General features: G+C 41.0%; 1 protein-coding gene across 1 annotated transcript in view; it reads left to right on the forward strand.

The window, feature by feature from the left end:
* Positions 1 to 21,464, forward strand: part of ARFGEF3 (ARFGEF family member 3) — a 148,943-nt gene that overhangs the window by 43,396 nt on the left and 84,083 nt on the right. Inside the window, exons 5-8 of the mRNA XM_084776440.1 lie at positions 9,232 to 9,300; positions 12,938 to 13,060; positions 16,063 to 16,105; positions 16,763 to 16,841. Coding sequence (XP_084632566.1) covers positions 9,232 to 9,300; positions 12,938 to 13,060; positions 16,063 to 16,105; positions 16,763 to 16,841 — 314 coding nt within the window. The remainder of the gene's footprint in view (positions 1 to 9,231; positions 9,301 to 12,937; positions 13,061 to 16,062; positions 16,106 to 16,762; positions 16,842 to 21,464) is intronic.

The following is a 21,464-nucleotide window of genomic DNA, read 5'->3' on the forward strand; positions in this document are numbered from 1 at the left end:
AATTCATAAAAAAATAAGAGTTCTTGGCTCAAGACATTTGATAGCTTTCATTTTTTTTGTTCTAGTTATTAGATAAGATTAAATGAGACATAATCAGAAAATATATTCTTATAAACTCAAAATTTGGAACAGAGCATTGGAAATTTTCTGCCTCATGAGTTTCTTCTGAATTTCTCTCTTTTCATCTGGTAGCATTCAGGGTTATTTATATGTATATGTATATCCTCATATATATTTCTGATTCCTAAAGTACAAATTGTATTTACTGAATTATAGCTGCCTCACTTAAAAACAATAGTTTTTGTGGATTATTATGTACCAATTGCTCTATCAGGTGCAGTTGCACAGGCTACAGAATCACTCCTTACCTATATCACTGGGCTTCCCCCACCTCCTAGATGGAATTTGTGATTTGGGTATTTTAGAATAGTTTTGCAATTATTAACCAGTTTGGCTCCAGCCCTTTGATAGCTATCCTGAGAAGCTTTCATGGAACATATTCAAATCAATCCTGAGATTATCAAAAGCCCCCAGTTCATAGAGGCAGATATTATCTGAGGTAGTAGCCTCATCATGAGGAGGGTCTCAAAAGGAAGGGGAAAGAGGAGGAGTTAAGTGTGTCAGTGCAGTTTGATTTCTTAAAATCCAGCGGAGAGATTAAGCCACAACAAGCTTATAGAACTAGTGTGTGTGTGTGTCTTAAGGGACTTCTAAAATTCAATCTTTTTTCAACTTGTACTATTTTGCTCAGTGTATCAGTCAGCTTTCTTTCACAGTGACAAACTACTTGAAAAAGTCAACCTTCGGAGGACCATGGTTGTCTGGTTCTGATGCTTTTTAGCCTCTTGCAAAGCAGAACATCGTAATGGGCAACACATGGGAAAGCAAAGCTGATTACCCTTGGTGTTCAGAAAAATCGAGGGGGAGAGGAACAGGGGTTGGGGTACCATTTAAGGACATTCCCCCAGTGGCTTAAGGTCCTCCATTCCTCTCTACTTCCTAAAAGTCTCACTATAGTCTCACAATGGGCACTATAGGCTGGTTACCGCATCTTGAATACATTAACCTTTGGGAGACAATTGAACTCCCAGTCATGTTCAGCCTTGCACATTATAACACAGAGTTAGCATCTACAAACTTCAAGCTTAAGAGCCATACAACTGAGTTACATCATCATCATCATCATCATCATCAACAACAACAACAACAACATCCAAAACCTTATAAAGTTTTAAGTAAGCTTACTATTTTGCATTGGGTTGGATTCATAGCTATCTTGGGCTACATGTGGCATAACATAGCACTCAACAAGTAATATTGTTTTACCAACATGTATCAACTATGTGGAGTTAAAAGCAAAGTGTTCAAAGCCTTGCCATGTAGTAAGAAAGAGATAAATAGACACACAATTACCATAATTCAACCTTTGTGGTTTCACCAGTGGGGTTGGAAATCCAACCAGAGGTTTGGAACCAAATGTGCCTACATTCTTGTCCTTATTTCCTAAACAATATAGTATAACAACTATTTATATATTGTTTATGTTGAATCAGACATTACATGCAATCTAGAACTGATTTGAAAATTTAGAGGATGTTGGTAGATTATATATAAACAATTTGAGCATTCACAGACTTTACCATCTGTGTGAAGTTCTGAAGTTAATATCCTTTGGATACTATGGGAGAACTTTGTTCATTTTTGATGCTTTGAAAGTGAAATTAAGAGTTAAAACTTACACAGAGCTAAACAGAGAATTCTCTGAGAATAACTAAGAAGCACTTAAAGAAATGCTCAATGTCCTTAGTCATCAGAGAAATGCAAATCAAAACAACTCTGTGATTCCATGTTACATCCATCAGAAAGGCCATGATCAAAAACTCAAGTGACAGCACATGCTGATGAGGATGTGGAGAAAGGGGAACTCTCCTCCTTTACTGATAAGAGTGCAAACTTGTACAACTACTTTGTAAATCAGTCTGTCACTTTCTCAGAAAATTGAGAATAGCTCTACCTCAAGACCTAGCTATACTACTCCTGAGTATATACCCAAAAGATGCTCTACCACACCACAAAGACACTTGCTGAACTATGTTCATAGCAGCTTTATTCGTAATAGCCGGAATCTGGAAACAACCCTGATGTCCCTCAGCTGAAGAATGGATAAAGAAACTGTAGTACATTTACACGATGGAATATTACTCAGTTATTAAAAACAAAGAAATCTTGAAAATTCCCAGCAAATTGATGGAACTAGAAAAGATCATCTTGGGTAAGGTAACCCAGACCCAGAAAGATACACATGGTATGTGCTCACTTACAAGTGGGTTTTAGCCGTGTAGTACAGGATAAACATACTATAATACATAGACCCAAAGAAGCTAAGTAACAAGGAGGACCCAAGGGAGGATGCTTAAACCTCACTCAGAAGGGCAAATAGAATAGACAGAGGTAGTGGTGAAGAGAGGGAAGGAACAAGGTAGGAGAAGAAACAGATAGATATGTGGGTGGGGATCAGACCTGGGGAGAGTGGAGACTGGAGGACAAAAGACCTGCAGAGAAAAGAGAAACTGTGGGTAGGGGTGTCTCTGTGACAAACTGGAGACCTAAGTCAGGATAAGCTCCTGGGAGGACCTGAGAGGGACTCTAGCAGAGACTCCCAGTAGCAGGGACCGTAGAGACTGAAGAAGTCACCCTCTAACTACGCAAGTCTCCTAGCAGAGGGAGGGGAACACCAACCCACCCCCAAAAACTTCGAATCAAAATTCACCCTGCCTACAATATGTGCAGGGATAAAGATAGAGCAAAGGCTGAGGGACTGTCTAACCAATGCCTGTCCCAACCCACGACCCACGCTGTGGGAGAGAACCAACCCCTGACACTATTAATGATATTCTGCTATGCTTACAGACAGGCGTTGTCCTCTGAGAGGCTCCACCCAGCAGGGCCTGAAAACAGATGCTGAGACACACTGCCAAACATTGAGCAAAGCATAGGAAGTCTAGTGGAAAAGTGGGCAGAAGGAGAAAAGGACCTGGAGGTGACAGCAGCTTCACAAGAAAACCAACAGAGCCGACTGACCAGGGCCCAAAGGAGCCTGCTGAAACTGAGGCACCAACCAAGGACCTTGCATGGACTGGACCTAGGCCCCTACAAAAATGTATCAGATGGGTAGCTCAGGATTCATATGGGTCTTCTATTGAGGGAAGCGGGGGTTCTCTTGACAATTTTTTTTATTACTTAACCTGGCAGGGCGAAAATAGGAATGGATGCAAGTTGTTTAGTTCATTAAGTGAATCAGTAGCCTTATTATAATTAATATTTATATACTTTTCAAGAACATCACTAGCATAATATTTCCTAGAATTAGGTAATCAGGGCCTGTGTAATGAATTATCAATATCTTATTACAAGTACAACAAATAAAGGCCATATATAACCTGGAACATAACCATAAACTAATTAAGTAGTCTGAAAGAAATTGCAAGTTGTATATTTAAGCACTCTATGCCAATCTTGTATTGGCTCAAAAGAACTCTAAACATCTCAGAATAGCTATGTCTTAGAACTAGGGCAAGCTGACCCAGGAAGAGAGTGTCTAATCACCTGCCATGCCAGCTTAATATTGGCAAATATTTAGTATCATGAGATGAAATGGCACCATTGGGGTTATAGCCCAGATCCCCATTTCTGTCTGCAATTCAGGGTCTGAACTGGTGAAGAATAAGTATCCCAAATATCCCTCTAGTCCTAATTCTAGATCTGCAAAGACAAAAATTGAGAGATGTATTCACAAGATGTGGATGCAAATAAGTCAAAATAAGTGGCTTCCCTCTGGAGCAGTTTTGTCCATGTCTAGGAGACATTTTGGTTATTACAGGTGGTGAGGAAGGAGGTACCACTGTCATTCACTGGATGGATACGTATAAAGCTATGAATAACCCACAGTGCACAGGATCCTTCCTCCAAAGAATTACTTAACCCACATTTTGGGGGGGGGGAGAATATATTAGGCTTACACTTCCATATTGCTGTTGGTTATTGAAGGAAATAAGGACAGGAATTCAAATAGGGCAGGATCCTTGAGGCAGGAGCTGATGGAGAAGCCAAGGAAGGGTACTGCTTATTGGCTTAACCCACATTTTACACAGTGCTGAGATTGACCAAACCCTAACCCTGACAGATATAGGTAAACATAGCTATCTTTGGCATCTACATTTTAAACTTTAAAAAAAAAATGAAACGTCCTCTAAATTTCTATATGCTTTTTTTTTCCTTTTCTTTTCAAGATTCCTTCTTTCTCAAGGCAGACAAGTTTACCAATTCACTGCCTCCAGACAAGGAAGGCTGCTTTGTTTCTTATGCATGGGCCATGTGGGAAACACTGTCTCCAGCAGGGCTAAAGGAACATCACTGAATTTTCTATTCTTAAGAGGAAGAATTTTGCAATTTTTTTAAATTGTGAAAATTCAGGCCAGTGTACATGAGATGGCAAAATGGACAGCCAGGGTGAGGTTCTGAGATCTGCTGGGCGTTCTGGCTTTCTCCACAGGGAAGGAGAGATGAGTGAGTGGCCTTCCCTGGGCTGCATTCACTTTCTTAGTAACTTACTTAGTTTCCTATCTTTGTATTTTGAAAAATGAGACCATTGTTCCTTCAAGAAACACTCGTGCAAAAATTCATTTTTAATAACTACAGAAAGAGAAAGATATTGCTGTATTCTTTATGTTTCCCCATGTCCCCCAGGACCCTAGGGATCCTACCCTTTATGCCTTCCTTGAATTTAACTAATCAATTATGTATGTTACCAGAGTTAAATTTAGAGTCAGAGCTTTACAACTTGGGTATTATGTAGTAAGCCTGGATACCCTTTAATCACAGTGTTTCCCCAGGCAAGTGCTCTTCACAGCTTATTGTGATCATTTATTTTGTGAGCATCTTCATTAGGCCTGGGGGATGGGGGAATCATGGCGTTTTGTTCACAGGTGTGTGCCCAGCGCCGAGTCATGAGCCTGACCTCTAGTCTACCTCAGTCAGTATTTTTTACATGAATGAGTGTATGAATGAATGAAAACCCAAATAATGCTGCCTACAAGTAGGTGTCAAGTGGAAATCGGTTGCTGCCCTGTAACTTCAGTAATCACGTCTTCACTTCTGGGTGTCCTGGAAATGGTGTGGTTTCATTTCATTCCAAATGGATTCATTTGGAACCCTTTAGAGAAGGTTTCCTTGGCTTAAACTTCAAAACAAGTCACCATATATGAGAGTGACCATATACGACAGTCTCAGAAGAGCAATATAGGAAGAGCTGGGTGGAGGGGTATTCCATGAGGGGTGTTCCTGGCTATAGTGATCCCCCCTCTCTTTTTTTTTTTAAAAGCAAAGTGAGGTATTTCTTGCCAGGGTACTGAGCATCCTTAGTAGGGGCTTACCAAATCTTAATTGCCCAACTAGGCCACAATATTGCAGTATTGAACAATAAAGACAACTTAATCCAAAATGCTTGGAACCAAAAGTGTTTCAGCTCTCTGAATTTCTTAGGTTTGGGGAATATTTGTATAGACTTCACCAGTTGAAAATCTATACCCCAAAAATACAAACTCTGAAATATGCTAAAATCTAAAATCATTTATGTTTGTGTGTATGTGTGTGTGTGTCTGTCTGTCTGTCTGTGCATGATTTAGAATGCATATATCATATAAGATGCATGTACACTCACACACATATGGGTGTACACACACATATGCATGGAGGTTAAAAAAATTTCTAGCCAATCACAGTGAGATTTTCAGAACAGTTCTCTATGTGCCCTTTGGCCTCCTAACTATCCTGTCCATCCACATTATAAGAACATAAACTCAAAGCCCCACTGAGCCTCTGTGAGGCTGATCACTCATACCTGTAACACAGAGAGGATACTGAGCATGGACCAGGACCCACAGCAATTCCCAACAAGTACTGCAGCCAAGATGGGCACCAGAAAGGGAGATTTTACTACTGAGAAGCTTATCAGTCAAGGGGAGGGGTACTGAAAGGGGTGACTGATAAAAAGCAGTATATGTAAACTGCCCGAAGAAAGTCTGCGTAACTCAGATTTTTTACTTCTTTCTGGGATCATGATAGCTATTGCAGTAAGGTTTTGTTATGCATTTTAAGAAACTTACCTATGCTCTACAAAGTATGCTACATTATCACTATCTAACAGAGTACTTGGAGAATGTATGGAAATGTGGAGTTGAGGGATTTCAGCTGGACTGGCTAGAACGGTAAAGACGGAGTGAGCATGGCAGTGGTGGGATGATGCCAGCTTCCAAATAATGGGCATCCACTAGGAGTTTCCTCATCTCTTCCTCAAATGGATTTGAGCCAGTCCATCACCACTGGAGAGACTGGAATCTGTCTGCAACTCGATCCTTCCTCTATTACTTCCCCTCATTGTTTTCTGTTTCAGTTTGTTGCTTTTACTTTTTCCAGGTAGCTCAGAGAATCTGTGAATACTGCTAGTTACACATTAGTGTGCAAAGCTTGCCTTCCCCACTGAGTGAACTGGGATTCTCTGGTGCCATGACTCCCTGACACATGAAGAAATAAGTTTCTTATATTTCCTGAGATGTTTTCTTTGAATACCTCCTCCAATTTATAGTCCTCATTGCTTCGATCCCCACCCCAACTCCGCCTCCAGATGCCTGATTCTCAGGCCTGCTGCCTAATGCTTCTGAAAACTGGGTCAGATATAAAGTTCTTTCCAAATCTACTTTTTGACACCTTGAGTGAATGCACAGGCAACTGGAAATCAGAAAACTGATTGGTGGCCCTTTAAGAAAGAAATGCCTTCAGCATCTTATAAAGTTACCCATTGCCAGCCTTTATTGCCAATATTCTCAAAGCCACTAGTCCAACTGGAACAAGAAACCAAAGACCTTGACTGCCACCTCTACCCATCGTCTTCTTAACTTTCCTTCCCCCAGCCAGACACATGGTATAAAGAGAAGTAAAGGAGGCTTGGAGTGTGGCAAAATATTAAAGTAAGAAAGCATCAGATGAAAGTGTCCTAAGTACCCAGTAGCGGTAAAGACAAAGGGAAGAGTGTACATACAAGAATAAGCCAGTAACGTATAAGATGGGTATGTGTTCAGGATGTGATAGAGGCCATGGGAAGGAAGGAATTAGTGGTAAGGGGATCTCCAAGGTGGTGACACTTGAGTTATAGGCTGGAAGATGAGACCCAGACGCAGCCCATGAAAGGAGCCTTAGAAGAGCGATAAAGGAGAAGCCAACAACAGAGATTTAGGCAACACACTAGGCTTGTATATTGTGGATACACAAAAGATGGAAACGCCCTCTAAACACATACTGAGATGACCTCCTTGTCATCACCCTCTCCTGCCTACCAGGCCCAGGTTCAAATTTGGAAATTATAAGACATCCATAGTCCACGGGGCCATAGTGCATGGGGTCAAAGGACATATTCTTTTTTCCTATCCATAATGACACAGAACCACCTTTAATCTGGAATCAACTATATGGATTGAAAAAAAACTGGAGAGAAAACCCACAAGTAACTTATCTAATTTGGTGATAAAACTTGGCAAAAAGAAAAAACAAAAACAAAACCCACTTTGTTTCCTTAGTTATACACAGTTTGCTCTCTGAAGAAGAGGCTGACCCCCCACTCCTACCTCAGGGCTGGTTTAGCCAGCAGCTCAAACTGAGGAAGAGTTGTTTCTACACCAGACAGTTGTGTCATTGGTTTTTGGTGTGGTGGTTAAGTACATTTCCTGTAATATGTGTGTGTGTGTGTGTGTGTGTGTGTGTGTGTGTGTGTGTGTGTGTGCGCGCGCGCGCGCTTCTGTGTTCCTTCATGAATGGAACCAGATGAGAAAGGCCCCAGAAGGTTGTCTCTGGCAGGCCACACTGCAAGCGGCACAGCTGTTGGGTGTAGGGTCAGCAGGCTCCAGCACTTTCCTAAATGTTTTTCTCCAGCAAGAAAAGTCAGAATCCAAGCAGAGGTTAAAAGTCTGGATTTCTATCTATAAAAGATGAAAGTCATTCTCAAGTGCCAGGGGCTCTTAGTGCCTTGGTTCCCTAATAGCTCCATTAGTAGAAAAAAGAATATTTAATGAGTCTTAAAGATCTTGTGAACGTCATCAACCATTTATCTATATATCTTAGGGAAGAAAGTGAATCCAGGGCCAGAAAGTAAAAAAAAATTCCATGCACCATCCTGGGGACAGTTACAAGAGAGATGAAAGTAGCATAAAAGAATGTCTAATCCCATGTGGCTTGGGGAAGGGGTAAGAACAGATAGTCATAGTGACATTTCAGTCTAGGTGCAGAAGATGAATATGGTACAGGCAATGTTGCACAGTGGGTCAGCATATGGGGTCACGTTACTTAAATTCAAATCTCATCTCATTTATCCATGACATTATAAGCATCCTATGTTATAGTTCTGAGGCACATCTTTCTTATCAGTAAGACAGGAGCAATCCTTATAATACATGTCTAAAGTTAGCTGAAATCACTCATGAGACATGACCTAGCATTTCCTGGACTGGTCATTTTTTTTTCCTGATCTTTAGTGTCTGTGTTGACTAGCATTACTGTTGGGCAGACCTCTTGAGGCTGTGGGGAGATGCTGTTTCTTGCCAGTCTTGTGCTGGTTCTTCCTTTGGCTGTGGCCCTCCTGTTCTGGGTGTAGCAGGAAACACTGCACAGACAGACAGCCTTTGACAACTGTGTTAGTTGGTGTCCTGTTACTGTGAAGAGACACTATGACCAGGGCAAGTTTTGTAAAGCCTTTCATTGGAAGCCTGTTTACAGTTCAGAAGGTTAGTCCAGGAGCATCCTAGCAGGAAGCAGACAAGCATGGCTCTGGAGCACTAGCTGAGAGCTTTACATCTTGATCCATAAACAGCAATGAGGTGGGTGGGGGAAGGGAAGGGAGGAAGGGAAGGAGAGAGGGAAAATGAGAGAGTTTAGTGCTAGGGCCTGGGCATGGGCTTTCAAAACCTCAAAGCCCACCCTCAGTGACCCTCCTCCTCCAACAGGGACACACCTCCTCCAACAAGGAGACATGTCCTAACCATTTGAAACAGTTCATCAACTGGGGACTAAGCATGCAAATATATGACCCAATGGAGGCCATTCCCATACAGACCACGATATAAACCTATTTCTATATTTTTAACCCTGTCTCTCCTTCCTTTCTTCACTTCCTGCTGGGTCTAGGTTTTACTGTGCATCACCTACACCCCAACATTTGACATGAATGGGAGCGCTGTGCTGAAGATCGCAGAAGTGAGTACCACCTGTCTGTGCACCCTGCTCACTGCTGGTTTCCCTTTGAGTGAGAGGAGTACTCAACTAGATCTGAGCGCCATCAGATAGACTCTCCGACCACTTCTCTGCTGACTGTGGGGGAGTCTCTGCTGGTGTGCTTTGTGGGAAAAATGCTCTGTGGCTGGCCTTACTCCTAATGTCCTGGATCTTAGGGTTCTTCATGCTTTGGTTTGCTTTGTTTGAGGCTTTACATATGAAAACAAAAGTACCAGGCTCCCACTCCATTGCACTCAGGAATATTCTTTCTCATTCTGTTTTTTTTTTCCTGAGAATAATTGCAAAGCATTTTCTGCTTAAATTTACTTTCAAGAAACATTCTGAGGTCTAGAAACATGTTTATTGATTCAGTTCTATCCATCTCACAAGTCCTGAGAAATGCATCTTGTAACTAATCACATGCTCTTTCCAGCACATTTCAAAATATGTCCAGCAAAAAAACAAAAACAAAAAAACAAAAAGCAACAACAACAACAACAAAAACTTTGCTCCTTGAATGTCTAGCTTGTGTCTCAGCTTCTGGAAACATCGTCTTTTCAGATCTGAACTTTATTTTGCCTGGAAGTTTTCCTTTCACCCCTTGAAAAGAATATTTCTAGTATCTGCTTGTTCTGATAGGAGCACATGTTCAGACCACAAAGTGGCAATGCTTTTCTGTGTTCTGAAATCATGAAGAAGCATTCTACCACTGAGCTACATTTCCAGTTCGGACCATGTGGAAAATGCTTACAGCCGTCAAAAGAGAAGCAGTAGTGAAATAGTTGGCCTCCAGTATATCATGAAATAGTTTTCAATCATGGACTTACAGTGATAGGCAAACACTTTTCTTTGGGACATGGATGTGTCTCAGTGTATATGAGCAATGCAATAGCATCATTATCAGAATTATTTTCAACTGAATTTTAAGAGACATGGTGAGAGGTCTTATTATTTGGGCGTTCACTTGTTCATTTGTTATAAAACAGTAAAGTTTCTAAAGTTAGCAAGAAGATGGATTAGTATTCAGGAGGTTGTTAACCCTTTGCAATCTGAAGGAAGACAGAGAAGTGACCCTTGTCAATGGACGCCAGGAAGGGACAACAAGGAGAAGGGGAGAGTTCTCTCACTCCTCAGGGGTAGCTTTATGAGGCCACCTCACTCATCCTCATAGAAATCAGGTACTTATTGAGAGTTTCTGAAAGTTAGAAAAAGACCCGGCAGACATGTCCAGATAGAGTGATTCACTAAATACAGAGGGATAAAGGCCCTTGAGCTAAGTGGTAAGTGAATGTTCTCAGGAGTCTCCATGTTTGGTGTGGATCCTACCTGTTCCACCCAAGAGGGTTCCCTAAGCATCTCACTCTCCAGCCCCTGTGCACCACAATTACCCCCACTTCATACCTCCAGTAAGACTCAGTACCCAATTCCACACAAAGGGCTGCGGTAGGTCCAGTCCCACAGTGTACAGTATTTGCTATTGTCTTTAAAATATGCTAGGGAGGCAACTTAGGAAAAATAAGACAAGCTCAAGTCACATAAAACTCCTCTGGGGATGGTGGGAAGGAATCCAGCTGATCTTTCCCCTCCCATTGCGGTACACACTGATGATCATTCCTGACGGCGCTGACTCTGAAACCTGTTCGTCAGGAAATGAGATGTGTACGTAAGTATGAAAGATGAGAGTATTTCCTGGAGGTACTGTTGAAACCATAAAAGATCATTAAGCTTTCCAAATATAAACGTGAAGGCAACACTAGTTTGCGTCTAACACAGATTTGCTTAGTTAACCTCTAGTCGGAAAAGTCTTCCGCAAGCATACTTTCTGTGTTACGAGAGGAATTAGAAACAGATCACCATAGTTGTTAAATGAGCGATCACAAACTATAAGCAAACATTATTATTAGCTATGCAGTTTCAAGAACCTGACATTACTAGACCTGTACACGGGTACAGTCCCAAAGGGTCAGCGTTCAGCAATGACTTCTCTAGCATTGTGCCTAGGTTAGAAGACACGCTGAGTTTTCTCTAGCATTGTGCCTAGGTTAGAAGACACGCTGAGTTTTCCAAAGACAGTCACTCCCTTCATATAGAGAGGAAGGCTGAGGGCATGGAAATTGACAAGATCTTTTATAGCTGGACTTTCTTGACCCACCAGCAGATGAATAAAGACATGGGGACTTATTATTTATAAGAGCCTAGGTACTATAGCTTGGCAGACTCTCTGGTATATAGTTTTATGTTTAACCCCAACTATCCTAGCCATGACCCTCCACGTGGCTGGTTACCTCTCTCTCTCTCTCTCACTCAGTCCCAGAAATTTTCTTCCCGTGTCATGCTTGGCAAATCCTTGCATCTGATTCTTTTCCTGAGCCTCTCTCTCACCCTGGCAACTCCGCCTTTCCTCTCCTGCCTAGATACTGTCCAGAAGCTCTTTATTGAACCAATCAGTGAGTGAAGAAGGTGTGTGTTTATACAATACTGAGGCAGGTGATAAATCATAAGAATAACAGTACTGGGCTGGAGAGATGGCTCAGGGGTTAAGAGCACTGACTGCGCTTCCAGAGCCTTTCAGGAGCTGTTCCTAAGGACAGATGCCTTATGGAGAGAAAAAAGAAAAAAAAAAAAAAACGTAGGCAAATTTTAAGCATTGCTATGCCCATCCTTGCATAGAGGCCATCCCCCAACCCCTCCTCCAAATCTGGGATTTCTCCATAAGTAGCCACAAAACCTTTTTCAGGATCAACTAGACTTTCAGACTCACAGATATAAGGAGGGCTCGACTGGCATGTTCCTCACCAGAACATCAGACAGAAACCAGGCAGGATGGTGGCACTGTGTGTCTTTCCCTCACAGCAGTCCAGGTGGCTCTGTGGCTCTCAGCTGGCAGTGTGGTACATGAGGCTGTTACCTCATAAGCACAGGGTCACCCTTGCTTCAGAGCATCCACATTCCCCAGCAGAAGCCACTGTGAAAGAACTCTGTAAGGCTTGCTCCCTGAGAAGAGGACACATCCCATGACATGGTTTTCTGCATGCAGGGAAGCCCAAGCCTGTGTTTTCACACCTGATATTCTGAATTGAATCACAGTGCGCCAGAGACAGCTGCACACTCCCCCCCTCCGCCCCCACATGTCATTTTGCCTTTGTCCTTGTTCAGTGAGTACAGCAACAGTTAACACATTTAAACTCATTATAGCTCTGAGATTTCCCAAGTCCTGTGCTGAAACAAACGGAGTTGTCTCCAGCCACTTGAGTTTCTCTTAGAATTGTTTGTGTCACCCAAACCTCACAGATGTGAAGTTCAGAAACATGTGATTATGAGAGCGGTAACAAAGAGGGCAAGATTTCCATTAACGTTTAAAAGCAAATTTCCAGATGTTTAAGATGTGGCTAGTTATTTTTTTATTACTAATAAATAGTTCAAAGTCAAGCTTCTAGAAGGATTTGGAAGCCAGAGCAACATGACCCTGAGTTCAAGGCCAGCCATAGTTAAAAGAAAGCAAGAGCTTGTTTAAAAATATATATATATAAAAAGTTGGTATCCTCTCAGGCTAATGCCAAGGACTGTCTGTGATAAATGGATGCCTAGAGTGTGTACACTGCTCTTGTTTTCTTCCCAGGTGTGCATTGAGACCTACACATGCAGCTGTCACCAGCGCAGTATCAACACCGCCGTGCGTGCAACTCTCAGTCAGATGTTGAGTGACCTGACTTTACAGTTACGGCAGAGGCAGGAGAACACGGTGAGATTATTGTGCTGCAGGTGTGGCAGTGGTTTGGTGATGACACGTGTGTGTCACTGCATGCCATATGTCCCAGGCCCTGAGCCCCTTCTACCATGGCTACTTCTTATTGAAAACACTGGGAAATACTTTTTATTTGAATGTTCATTTATGTAAGTTTAAATATATAGAAATTTGCCTATTTGGCATCAAAGTATAGAGCACCCCTAGGGCTTTTGTGATAAAATACAATAAAATTTGATCATTTAAAAAATGTTTACTTTTCTTTCTCAAACTCAGTTTTTGAAACTTTTTCCATTGGATTTTTTGTTAAAAAAAATACTATGTATATGGGACTAGAGAGATGTCTTAACAGTTAGAAGCACTGGCTGCTTTTCTAGAGGATCTGGGTTCAATTTGCAGCACCCACATGACAGTTCACAGCTGTCCATAACGCCAGTTCTGGGAGAGCCAATGACTTCTAGCCTCTTCAAGTACTAGGCACACATTTGCTGCAAAAATATGCAGACAAAACACCCATCATAAAATAATTTTTAAAAGTTTAATACATATTATGGTAACAGCTCACTATATGCTTTGAGTTTGGATATAATTTCTTGTATTAACAAAAGTGATAGCAAATGTCCCCCCATCTGCTAGGGCCTGCAAGGTAAAACTGAGTATCTTCTGACCTCAAAGCCCACCAGAGCTTTCTGCTCTAAACTTGCACAGATTGCCTAACATGAACATACAGAGGACAGCTTTTTTGTATGTGTTTTCCTTCAGGAGTGTGAATAAGAGATGAGTCTGCAAAAGTAGTGTTTTGCTTTGCCTTTAAAAATCAGCCTCTATAATAATAACTCATTAAAATGCCCATAAAAATCCAACAAGGTTCCTTCTGAAATTACTCATTATTTTTTTAAGATAGGAAATCTCAGTTGGACTTGAAAATAATACTGCAAACATTCATTTTACAGAGATGGAATTTCAACTGTTTGATTTCAAATATTTCACATTTTTCTACTTCAGTAGTTTTCTAATTTTTAAGAAAACCATGGATTTGAAGGGAACCTTAGAGATAGTCAAGTCAGTTTTTTGCATTCCTTATTTTATGGAGGAGATGATAAAAATGAACTATAAAGTTAATGGGCTATCCATAAAGGAAACAAAGTTAAGCCATGGGCTCTGGCTCACAGACCACAGTCTCCATCCACCTGTGCTCTGGAAGCCAGTGTAGGCAAGCAGCAATAATTTGGAAAAACAAATTGGTTTTTTTTTGTATTTGCTATATCTAAAGCCCAAGTTTCTGATAAAAATTGTTAGTCTGAGATATCACTGTTACTTTAGCTAAATCCTTGTTGAAAATGCTCTCACTTACTGTGACTTTGGATATGATGGATGTAAGAATGTTGGCTTGAAAGAATCTATAAGGATAAAACATATTAGGAAAAAATAAGAAAATTAAGTTGTTAAAATTCTAAAACATGGGGCTGGAGAGTTGGCTCAGAGGTTAAAAGCACCGCCTGCTCTTCCAATGGTCCTGAGTTCAATTCCCAGCAACCACATGGTGGCTCACAAGCATCTAGAATGTGATCTGATGCCCTCTTCTGGCATGCAGGTGTACATGCAGACAGAGCACTGTATACATAATAATATTTTTTTTTTAATTCTAAAACATTGTTAGTTTTTCCACCTAAAGCTTTGATGTTTTTTTCAAAAGCTACAAAAGAGGAGTGTCTATTAGAGGGATGAAGTTTTCCCTAAGGAAGCTGTGTGGTCTCCTGGGGGACACTCAGGATTACCTGGGAAGAATGTGTATATTCTGTAGCATGGCTCATTGCTGCAAAGACTTCTTAGACCAACGCAGAATTAGGAAGCCCTGGGTACAGCAGAAAGACATTAAATAACATGGAATGCAAAGATATTAGCATAAAGAATGCCTTCCACACAATGTCTACAGTATCCAGTCCTTGCCCAGAGCAGGTCACAGTTCTAATTTTGTATCTTTGGAAACCCTGAGTTATCATCTAACTTTATTATTGAATTATTTAGATGACCAAATCATTGCTGAATTGTAAGATGCTGGTGGCTGGACTTTTTAACTATAATTCTGATAACTTCTCTTAGCTATTGTTTTGGAGACACTGAAGTAACATCTCACAAAGTTTGCTGTGGAAGTAGCTGAATTTGCAAATTTTGAGTACAAAACAGTATGTTTATGCACCTGTAATGAGTCTTAAAAATGCACCATAGTGGGATTATTCATGTCTCTGGTAGCTAATTGGCATGACAGTGCCCCCATATCAAACAAATCCTGCTACAGAGAGGTAGGGAAGCTGAGTCACCTCTTTTCCATTCTCGGCTCTAATCACTGGGTTATGCCTGCCATGATAAGATGAGACATCTTATGTATAAGCCTCTTTCACTTCCTGTTTTTCCTAGGTGACATCTCTGCTCTAACAGCCCTCTATCTACCTAGCAACTGACAAAAGAGGCTGTTTGAGAGTCTCACGTTAATATGCTCTCCCATTAAACTGGAAGATGGTACTTTGAGCTGTGTTCGTCTTTAAACCTGCAGTCCCAAATCCCACAAGGATGATTCTTCTTACAGCTGAGTCCTAGATCTGTTAGGGCCAAGCATAGTGTACCTTGTCACCTTGAGATGAATTACTGTCTGTACAAAGAAGATTAAGTCATTTCTTCAGGTAGACATGGCCCCAAGTTACAGCCCGGCCAAAAAAAAAAAAAAAAAAAAAAAAAAAAAAAAAAAAAAGTACACCATGGTGCTTAAAATTCCAAGAAATGTTTGAACTCTCAGATAGTTTATTTTGGAGACAGACTCAGTCATAGTCTTTCTCATTAAGGTCATAAGGAGTGAAATGTTTCCAGCGTGCCTTGGTAAGACATCTGACCTCAGAGTATTCCTCATGCCATTTTGTTTCCTAGTACTTTGCATTGTCTAAGAGTTAGGACTTTTCTTGCCTAAATTTCCTAATTGTTTCTGTGTGTGTCTTTCTTACTAGATAATTGAAAACCCAGAAGCCCCACAGGAATTCAGGAGTCAAGGTATTAGGTTTAGTTTTTACTAGGCCTTTTAAAATGGGTGGGGTATAAAAACACCTACTTGGTGCATGGAATTGAAGGCATAAAGGTGGCCCAAGCTTTGCTTGGCTTTGCCTTGCTTCATATTACCTACCCAGCTGCTGTCTTCTTTCTGTTCCCGTACCATCCTGTGGCAAGTGTGTGAGGAAGATTATTACTTTACATCCCTTCCACTTGGAGGCCTTTTATTCTCTTTCCCCTCCCTTTTTTCTTTTTCTTTCTTTCTTCCTTCACTTCTTTCTTTTTCTTTCTTTCTCTCATTCTTCATAGCCTCAGGTTTAATTGCTAAAATGAGAATTCATCAGAGAGCAGCATGTAATACGTTCTTCTAGAATTATGTTATTAAATGCAACCTTATCATCTGGCTTTGCATGAACTGTGGAAGAACTTTATTTATGATGAGAAGCAATCTTCTCCCTGGGCTATATTTTCCGTGTTTTATATTAAAAAGGAGTGGCTCCATTCTGTTTTCCTCCTTCCTAGGATTGTTCTGGTGGCCTAAAAGAGGCCTCACCTCTAAAATCCATCAAAACCTGTTTAAAGCACAGGCTGGGAAGGATATTGAGGCAAACTCCAATGCCCCACCAGTGTCTAATGCTTATCAATGCCTCTGTTTTGAAGGCTCAACAGTAGAGGCCCTTTGTGATGACGTTGTCTCTGTCCTTGCTGTCCTGTGTGAGAAGCTACAAGCCTCCATAAAGTAAGTCCCCTTCTGTGCTTGCTGTTATCCAACAGTGGCTCATTTTGAAACAACTTCGTCTATAGTATCATTGACTGTATCGCATATCTATCTGGACAGTGTTCCCTCCCACTGACAGTTCCCTGGCATTCCTGGGAAATATAAACAGATATCTCTGGCAATCCCAAGTTATCAGATGCCACTACCAGAGTGAATCATTGTCTGAAGTAAAACTAAGGGAACAATACTTAAAAAGAAGAGCAAGGCCCTTGAGCCCAGAGCCGAGTGGAGAGTTGGGGCACTCAGACTTGGTAGATGTGAGAGTGGGTACTGTCAATGGCCTTTCTCGTAAGACCTGGCTGGACTTGTGTCCTCTGTTAATAACAAGGCTATATTATGTAGACATTTTTCTTCTGACATTCCCTATTATGGCCCTTAGCTTTTGACTATTGGTAAAGAATACAAGCATGCTAAGATTATGCTTTCTAGATAATTACTATATTGTTATTTATTATATCAGGTAAAATATTTTATGCCATAGAAAATGTTTCAATGTTACAGACATCTACAGGATATTTCACCCAAACACAAAAGAATATACATTCTTCTCAGCACCTCACAGGACCTTCTCCAAAATTGACCCTATACTTGGTCACAAAGCAATCCTCAACAGATACAAGAAAATTGAAATAACCCATTGTATCTTATCAGACCACCATGGATTAAAGCTAGATGGGAACCTAGCATGGCTGATCTCTCAGAGGCTCCACCCAACAATGGATTGAAACAGATACTGAGACTCACAGCCAGACATCGGGCAGAGCACAGGAAGCCCTGTGGAAGAGTGAGGGAAGTACATAAGGACCTGAAGGGAACAGGAACCCCACAAGAAGACCAACAGAGCCAACTAAGCTGGGCCCAGGGGCTTATAGAGACTGAATCACCAACCAAGGACCATGCATAGATTAAACCTAGGCCCCCTCCCTACACATGTGTATCTGCTGGGCAGCTTGGTCTTCATATGTGTCCCCCTAGTAAGGCAAGCAGGGGATGTCTCTGGAATAGACTCTGTTGCATGCTTTTTGATCACTTCCCCCTGGCAGGGATGCCTTGCAAGACCATTGTGGAAGAAAATGCAATCAGTCCTGATACAACTTGTTGTGCTGGGGTTCGTTAATAAGGGAAGGGCTCCCCTTTTCTCAGGGGTGGGGGACTGGGAAAGTGAGAAGAAGGAAGGAAAGCGGGATGGAGAAGAGAAGAGGGGAAAAGCTACAATTGGATTGTAAAGAGAATAAATAAAAATTTTAAAAGATAATTTATTCCCACCCTCTAAGATTACCAGGAACACCCCCAGCTAACAAAATTAGACTTATTAACTTGTTATAGTGAGAAAACATGAACTCCCTGGAAAACTAAGAGATACCCAGTAAAACTGGATTAGGAGAGACCATAATACAATTTTAGTTTGCCTTAAGTGATTTTACAGTAATGTAAAGTTATGTTCAAGGATTGAGTCTTGTGATGTATGGTATCTTAATTTCTCTGTTGGTGGTTGAGTTGTCACTAGAGAAGTAAGCACTTCTCACAGGGGACAGGCATCTGGCCACTTTCCTCTATGCTCCCCCTCTGTTTCCCTTAACCATAGTTCAAGTGTGGTTGTCCATGGTTTTCAGCTCGCTTAATCACAGTCATGCAGACGTCTTGTCTGCTCTTAACGTTTGGTAATAAGATTGATATTCATCAGAAAGGTTCATCTGGCTAGTAACAACAAGGGAGTTGCCAGTATCAATGACGCATTATTCCCAATTACCCTCTCTAGGCCTGAGCACTGAAAAAATAAAACAAAGGACACTAAAACTTTGAAAAAATAGAAACATTGTGATCATTACTGCAAAGAAATAAATGAAACTTTTAAACAGCTTTATAAGGAAAAACCCTCAAATTATTATATTGTATAAAAGTAGAAGTCTCTTGTTTATAATCATGGTGATTTATAATTAAAATATTGTCATCAAGATAAGTCAGAATGGACTTAAATGTCTATATGTGGTAGGCTTAAAGTGAATACTTTTCACTGATAGAAAAAAAATCTTCAGTTGGGTCCTACAAATGTCTGGCACGAAGTTTATGATTCTTTGTATGCTGGTGGCTCCAACATAAGCCACATGTTGATTGGTTATTAATATTTAATATTGATGTATTGTTTTAATAAATCAATGCCTTAGCCATCTTTACTCAAGTGGCCACACAGAGAGAATAGGATCTATTTACTTAGCCTAGAGCACAATGCTGCACAATAATTACTCCATCCTAAATCTCCAAGCTAGTATAGTTTCCTCCCATTCAGATTTCCCACATTATATTTGCTTTTTATGCATATCCTAGGTCCAGCTCATTCCTCCTGGTGTTTTCCAGCCCTCTCCACATTTATCCTTCCTGTTCTCCCTTCTCTTTCTCCACCCCTTACTGGACAGGGATGTCCCACCCTATTCTCTGTATTGCTCAGCATTGGCTAGTTGGCTTTTATTGACAATACAGAGAATGAATGGTGACATGTTTACACAAACTTGAGACAGGAGATACTTAAACATCACAATGTAAAGTTGGATTGGAACCAGGTACTGGGGTAGAAAAATCAGCATTTGAATGAACAAGGGTAAACTGTACACAGCCCACAAGAACATTATGTCAACAACCACAAAGGCCTGAAAAGTGATCATATAACTTGGCTTATCCAGGTCATGCAGGGTTTTTCTTCGTATATAAGTATTACAGGCATTTAGTTTTGATAACTTTAAGGAAGTAATATTATGTGTGGAGGCTTTTAAACTGTGTTGGTGTGTGGTAAATATTTGCTATGTTTGGTTTTAAAACTAGGTTGTATGCTTTGAGAATTATTGACACTAACTTTACTTTAAAATGCAGTTGGGCATTAAGATTTTTAATGACAAAAATTTGTAGTTTTTTATGAAAGTACAAAGCACAAACCTACATGGCAAACACATACACACACACACACACACACACACACACACACACACGTAAAAGGGGGGCAGAAGTTCTCATTAGTCATTGAAGATATTTCTTACCTCTGTGATCTGAGAATAGGCTTTAAGTAGGAAAGCAATTACTGTAGCCTATAACACATTTTTTTCATTGAATCACACAGAGTTGATTTTAGGCATACTGGTCCTTCTTGGTTTTGACAGGATGTGCTTGGCCTTGGGTCTTTGATGGAATTCCCCTGGCCATAGTCCTACCTCTGCAGTTTGTTTCCATGAGGTCTCTGCCGATAATTTCAGTACCGTAAGGTGAAGGAGATGGAGTTGCTAAAGAAGTTGGAGTGCTGTATGCTTAGAGGAGCTCAGACACCGTGTTTGCCACTATTGGCTCTCTAGTGTCCACACATTCCTTCTTAAGAAGTGCTCGTGTGTGTGTGTGTGTGTGTGTGTGTGTGTGTGTGTGATTGTGTGTGTGTATCTGTGTGTGAGTATATGTGTGTGTGTATCTGTGTGTGAGTGTGTGTGTGATTGTGTGTGTGTATCTGTGTGTGAGTATGTGTGTGAGTGTGTGTCATTGTGTGTGTGTATCTGTGTGTGAGTGTGTGTGTGATTGTGTGTGTGTATCTGTGTGTGAGTATGTGTGTGAGTGTGTGTCATTGTGTGTGTGTGTATCTGTGTGTGAGTGTGTGTAATTGTGTGTGTGTGTGTGTGTGTGTGTGTGTATGTGTTCTGATTCATCTTCTTTTCTATTAGCTAAACCAGGCACCTTCTCTGTCTTTTAAGTAGCTTTTTCTTCTCTGAAATTCCAATGGACAGTATTTCTCTTTTCAATCATTTTCAAAATCAGCCCCCATGTACCTCCCAGGGATTAGACATGTGTTTGTGATTTACTCAGTCTCTCTGAGGTATTCTTGAAATATATTGAGGTATTCAGTACAACTCACCCACAGGCCTTGGAGATGGGCTATGAATAGAGTTCTGTATTAGACAAGCTGAGTTTCATAGTCTCTTTTCAGCTTAAGAGTTTTTCAGAAAGTAACTGGGCACAGAGTGATATGTGTGTGATTCATTCTCAGCCGGTCACCTCTCATTCTGTCCCAGTCTTCCTCTCCAAAGAATGTCAGACAGCAGTCTGAACCAAAGCAGGCTTGGAATCAGTAAGGTCCCCCAGAGTGGCCATATCAAGTGATCTCATTCTATATATAATTGCTTGCTTCCTTCTCTTATTTTTCTAATTAAATTAAAATCTGAAGCAAATGGTAGCAAACATTTAGAGAGAAAAATTTAAAACCCAACACTGCGAGAATTACAGAGATCCTGAAAATGCTGTTAATTATCTTCCCAGGAGGTAACCTTCCTGGCTAGGTTGCTACTCAGCCTGTAATGGTTCCACTATCCACTGCCAAGATTTGTACCTGAGAAGAACTCAGCAATGAGACAACCAGCAGACAATCTGCCAACTACGAAATGATCTAACAAAAGACCAGGAAGAGTGGTTCCCAGCCCTCCTAAGTAGGCAGCTCCCTCTCCATGTATTTTGGAAAAGTTAGCTAGGTGTTCTAGGCTCCTCCCCAACTCCATGCATCCAAGTGTTTGCCTGTCTGCAAGCTCCGCACGTCGTGTGCTTCACCTGAAAATCTCC

Source organism: Acomys minous (assembly GCF_964271855.1).
Source record: "Acomys minous genome assembly, chromosome: 3".
Classification (NCBI taxonomy): domain Eukaryota; kingdom Metazoa; phylum Chordata; class Mammalia; order Rodentia; family Muridae; genus Acomys; species Acomys minous.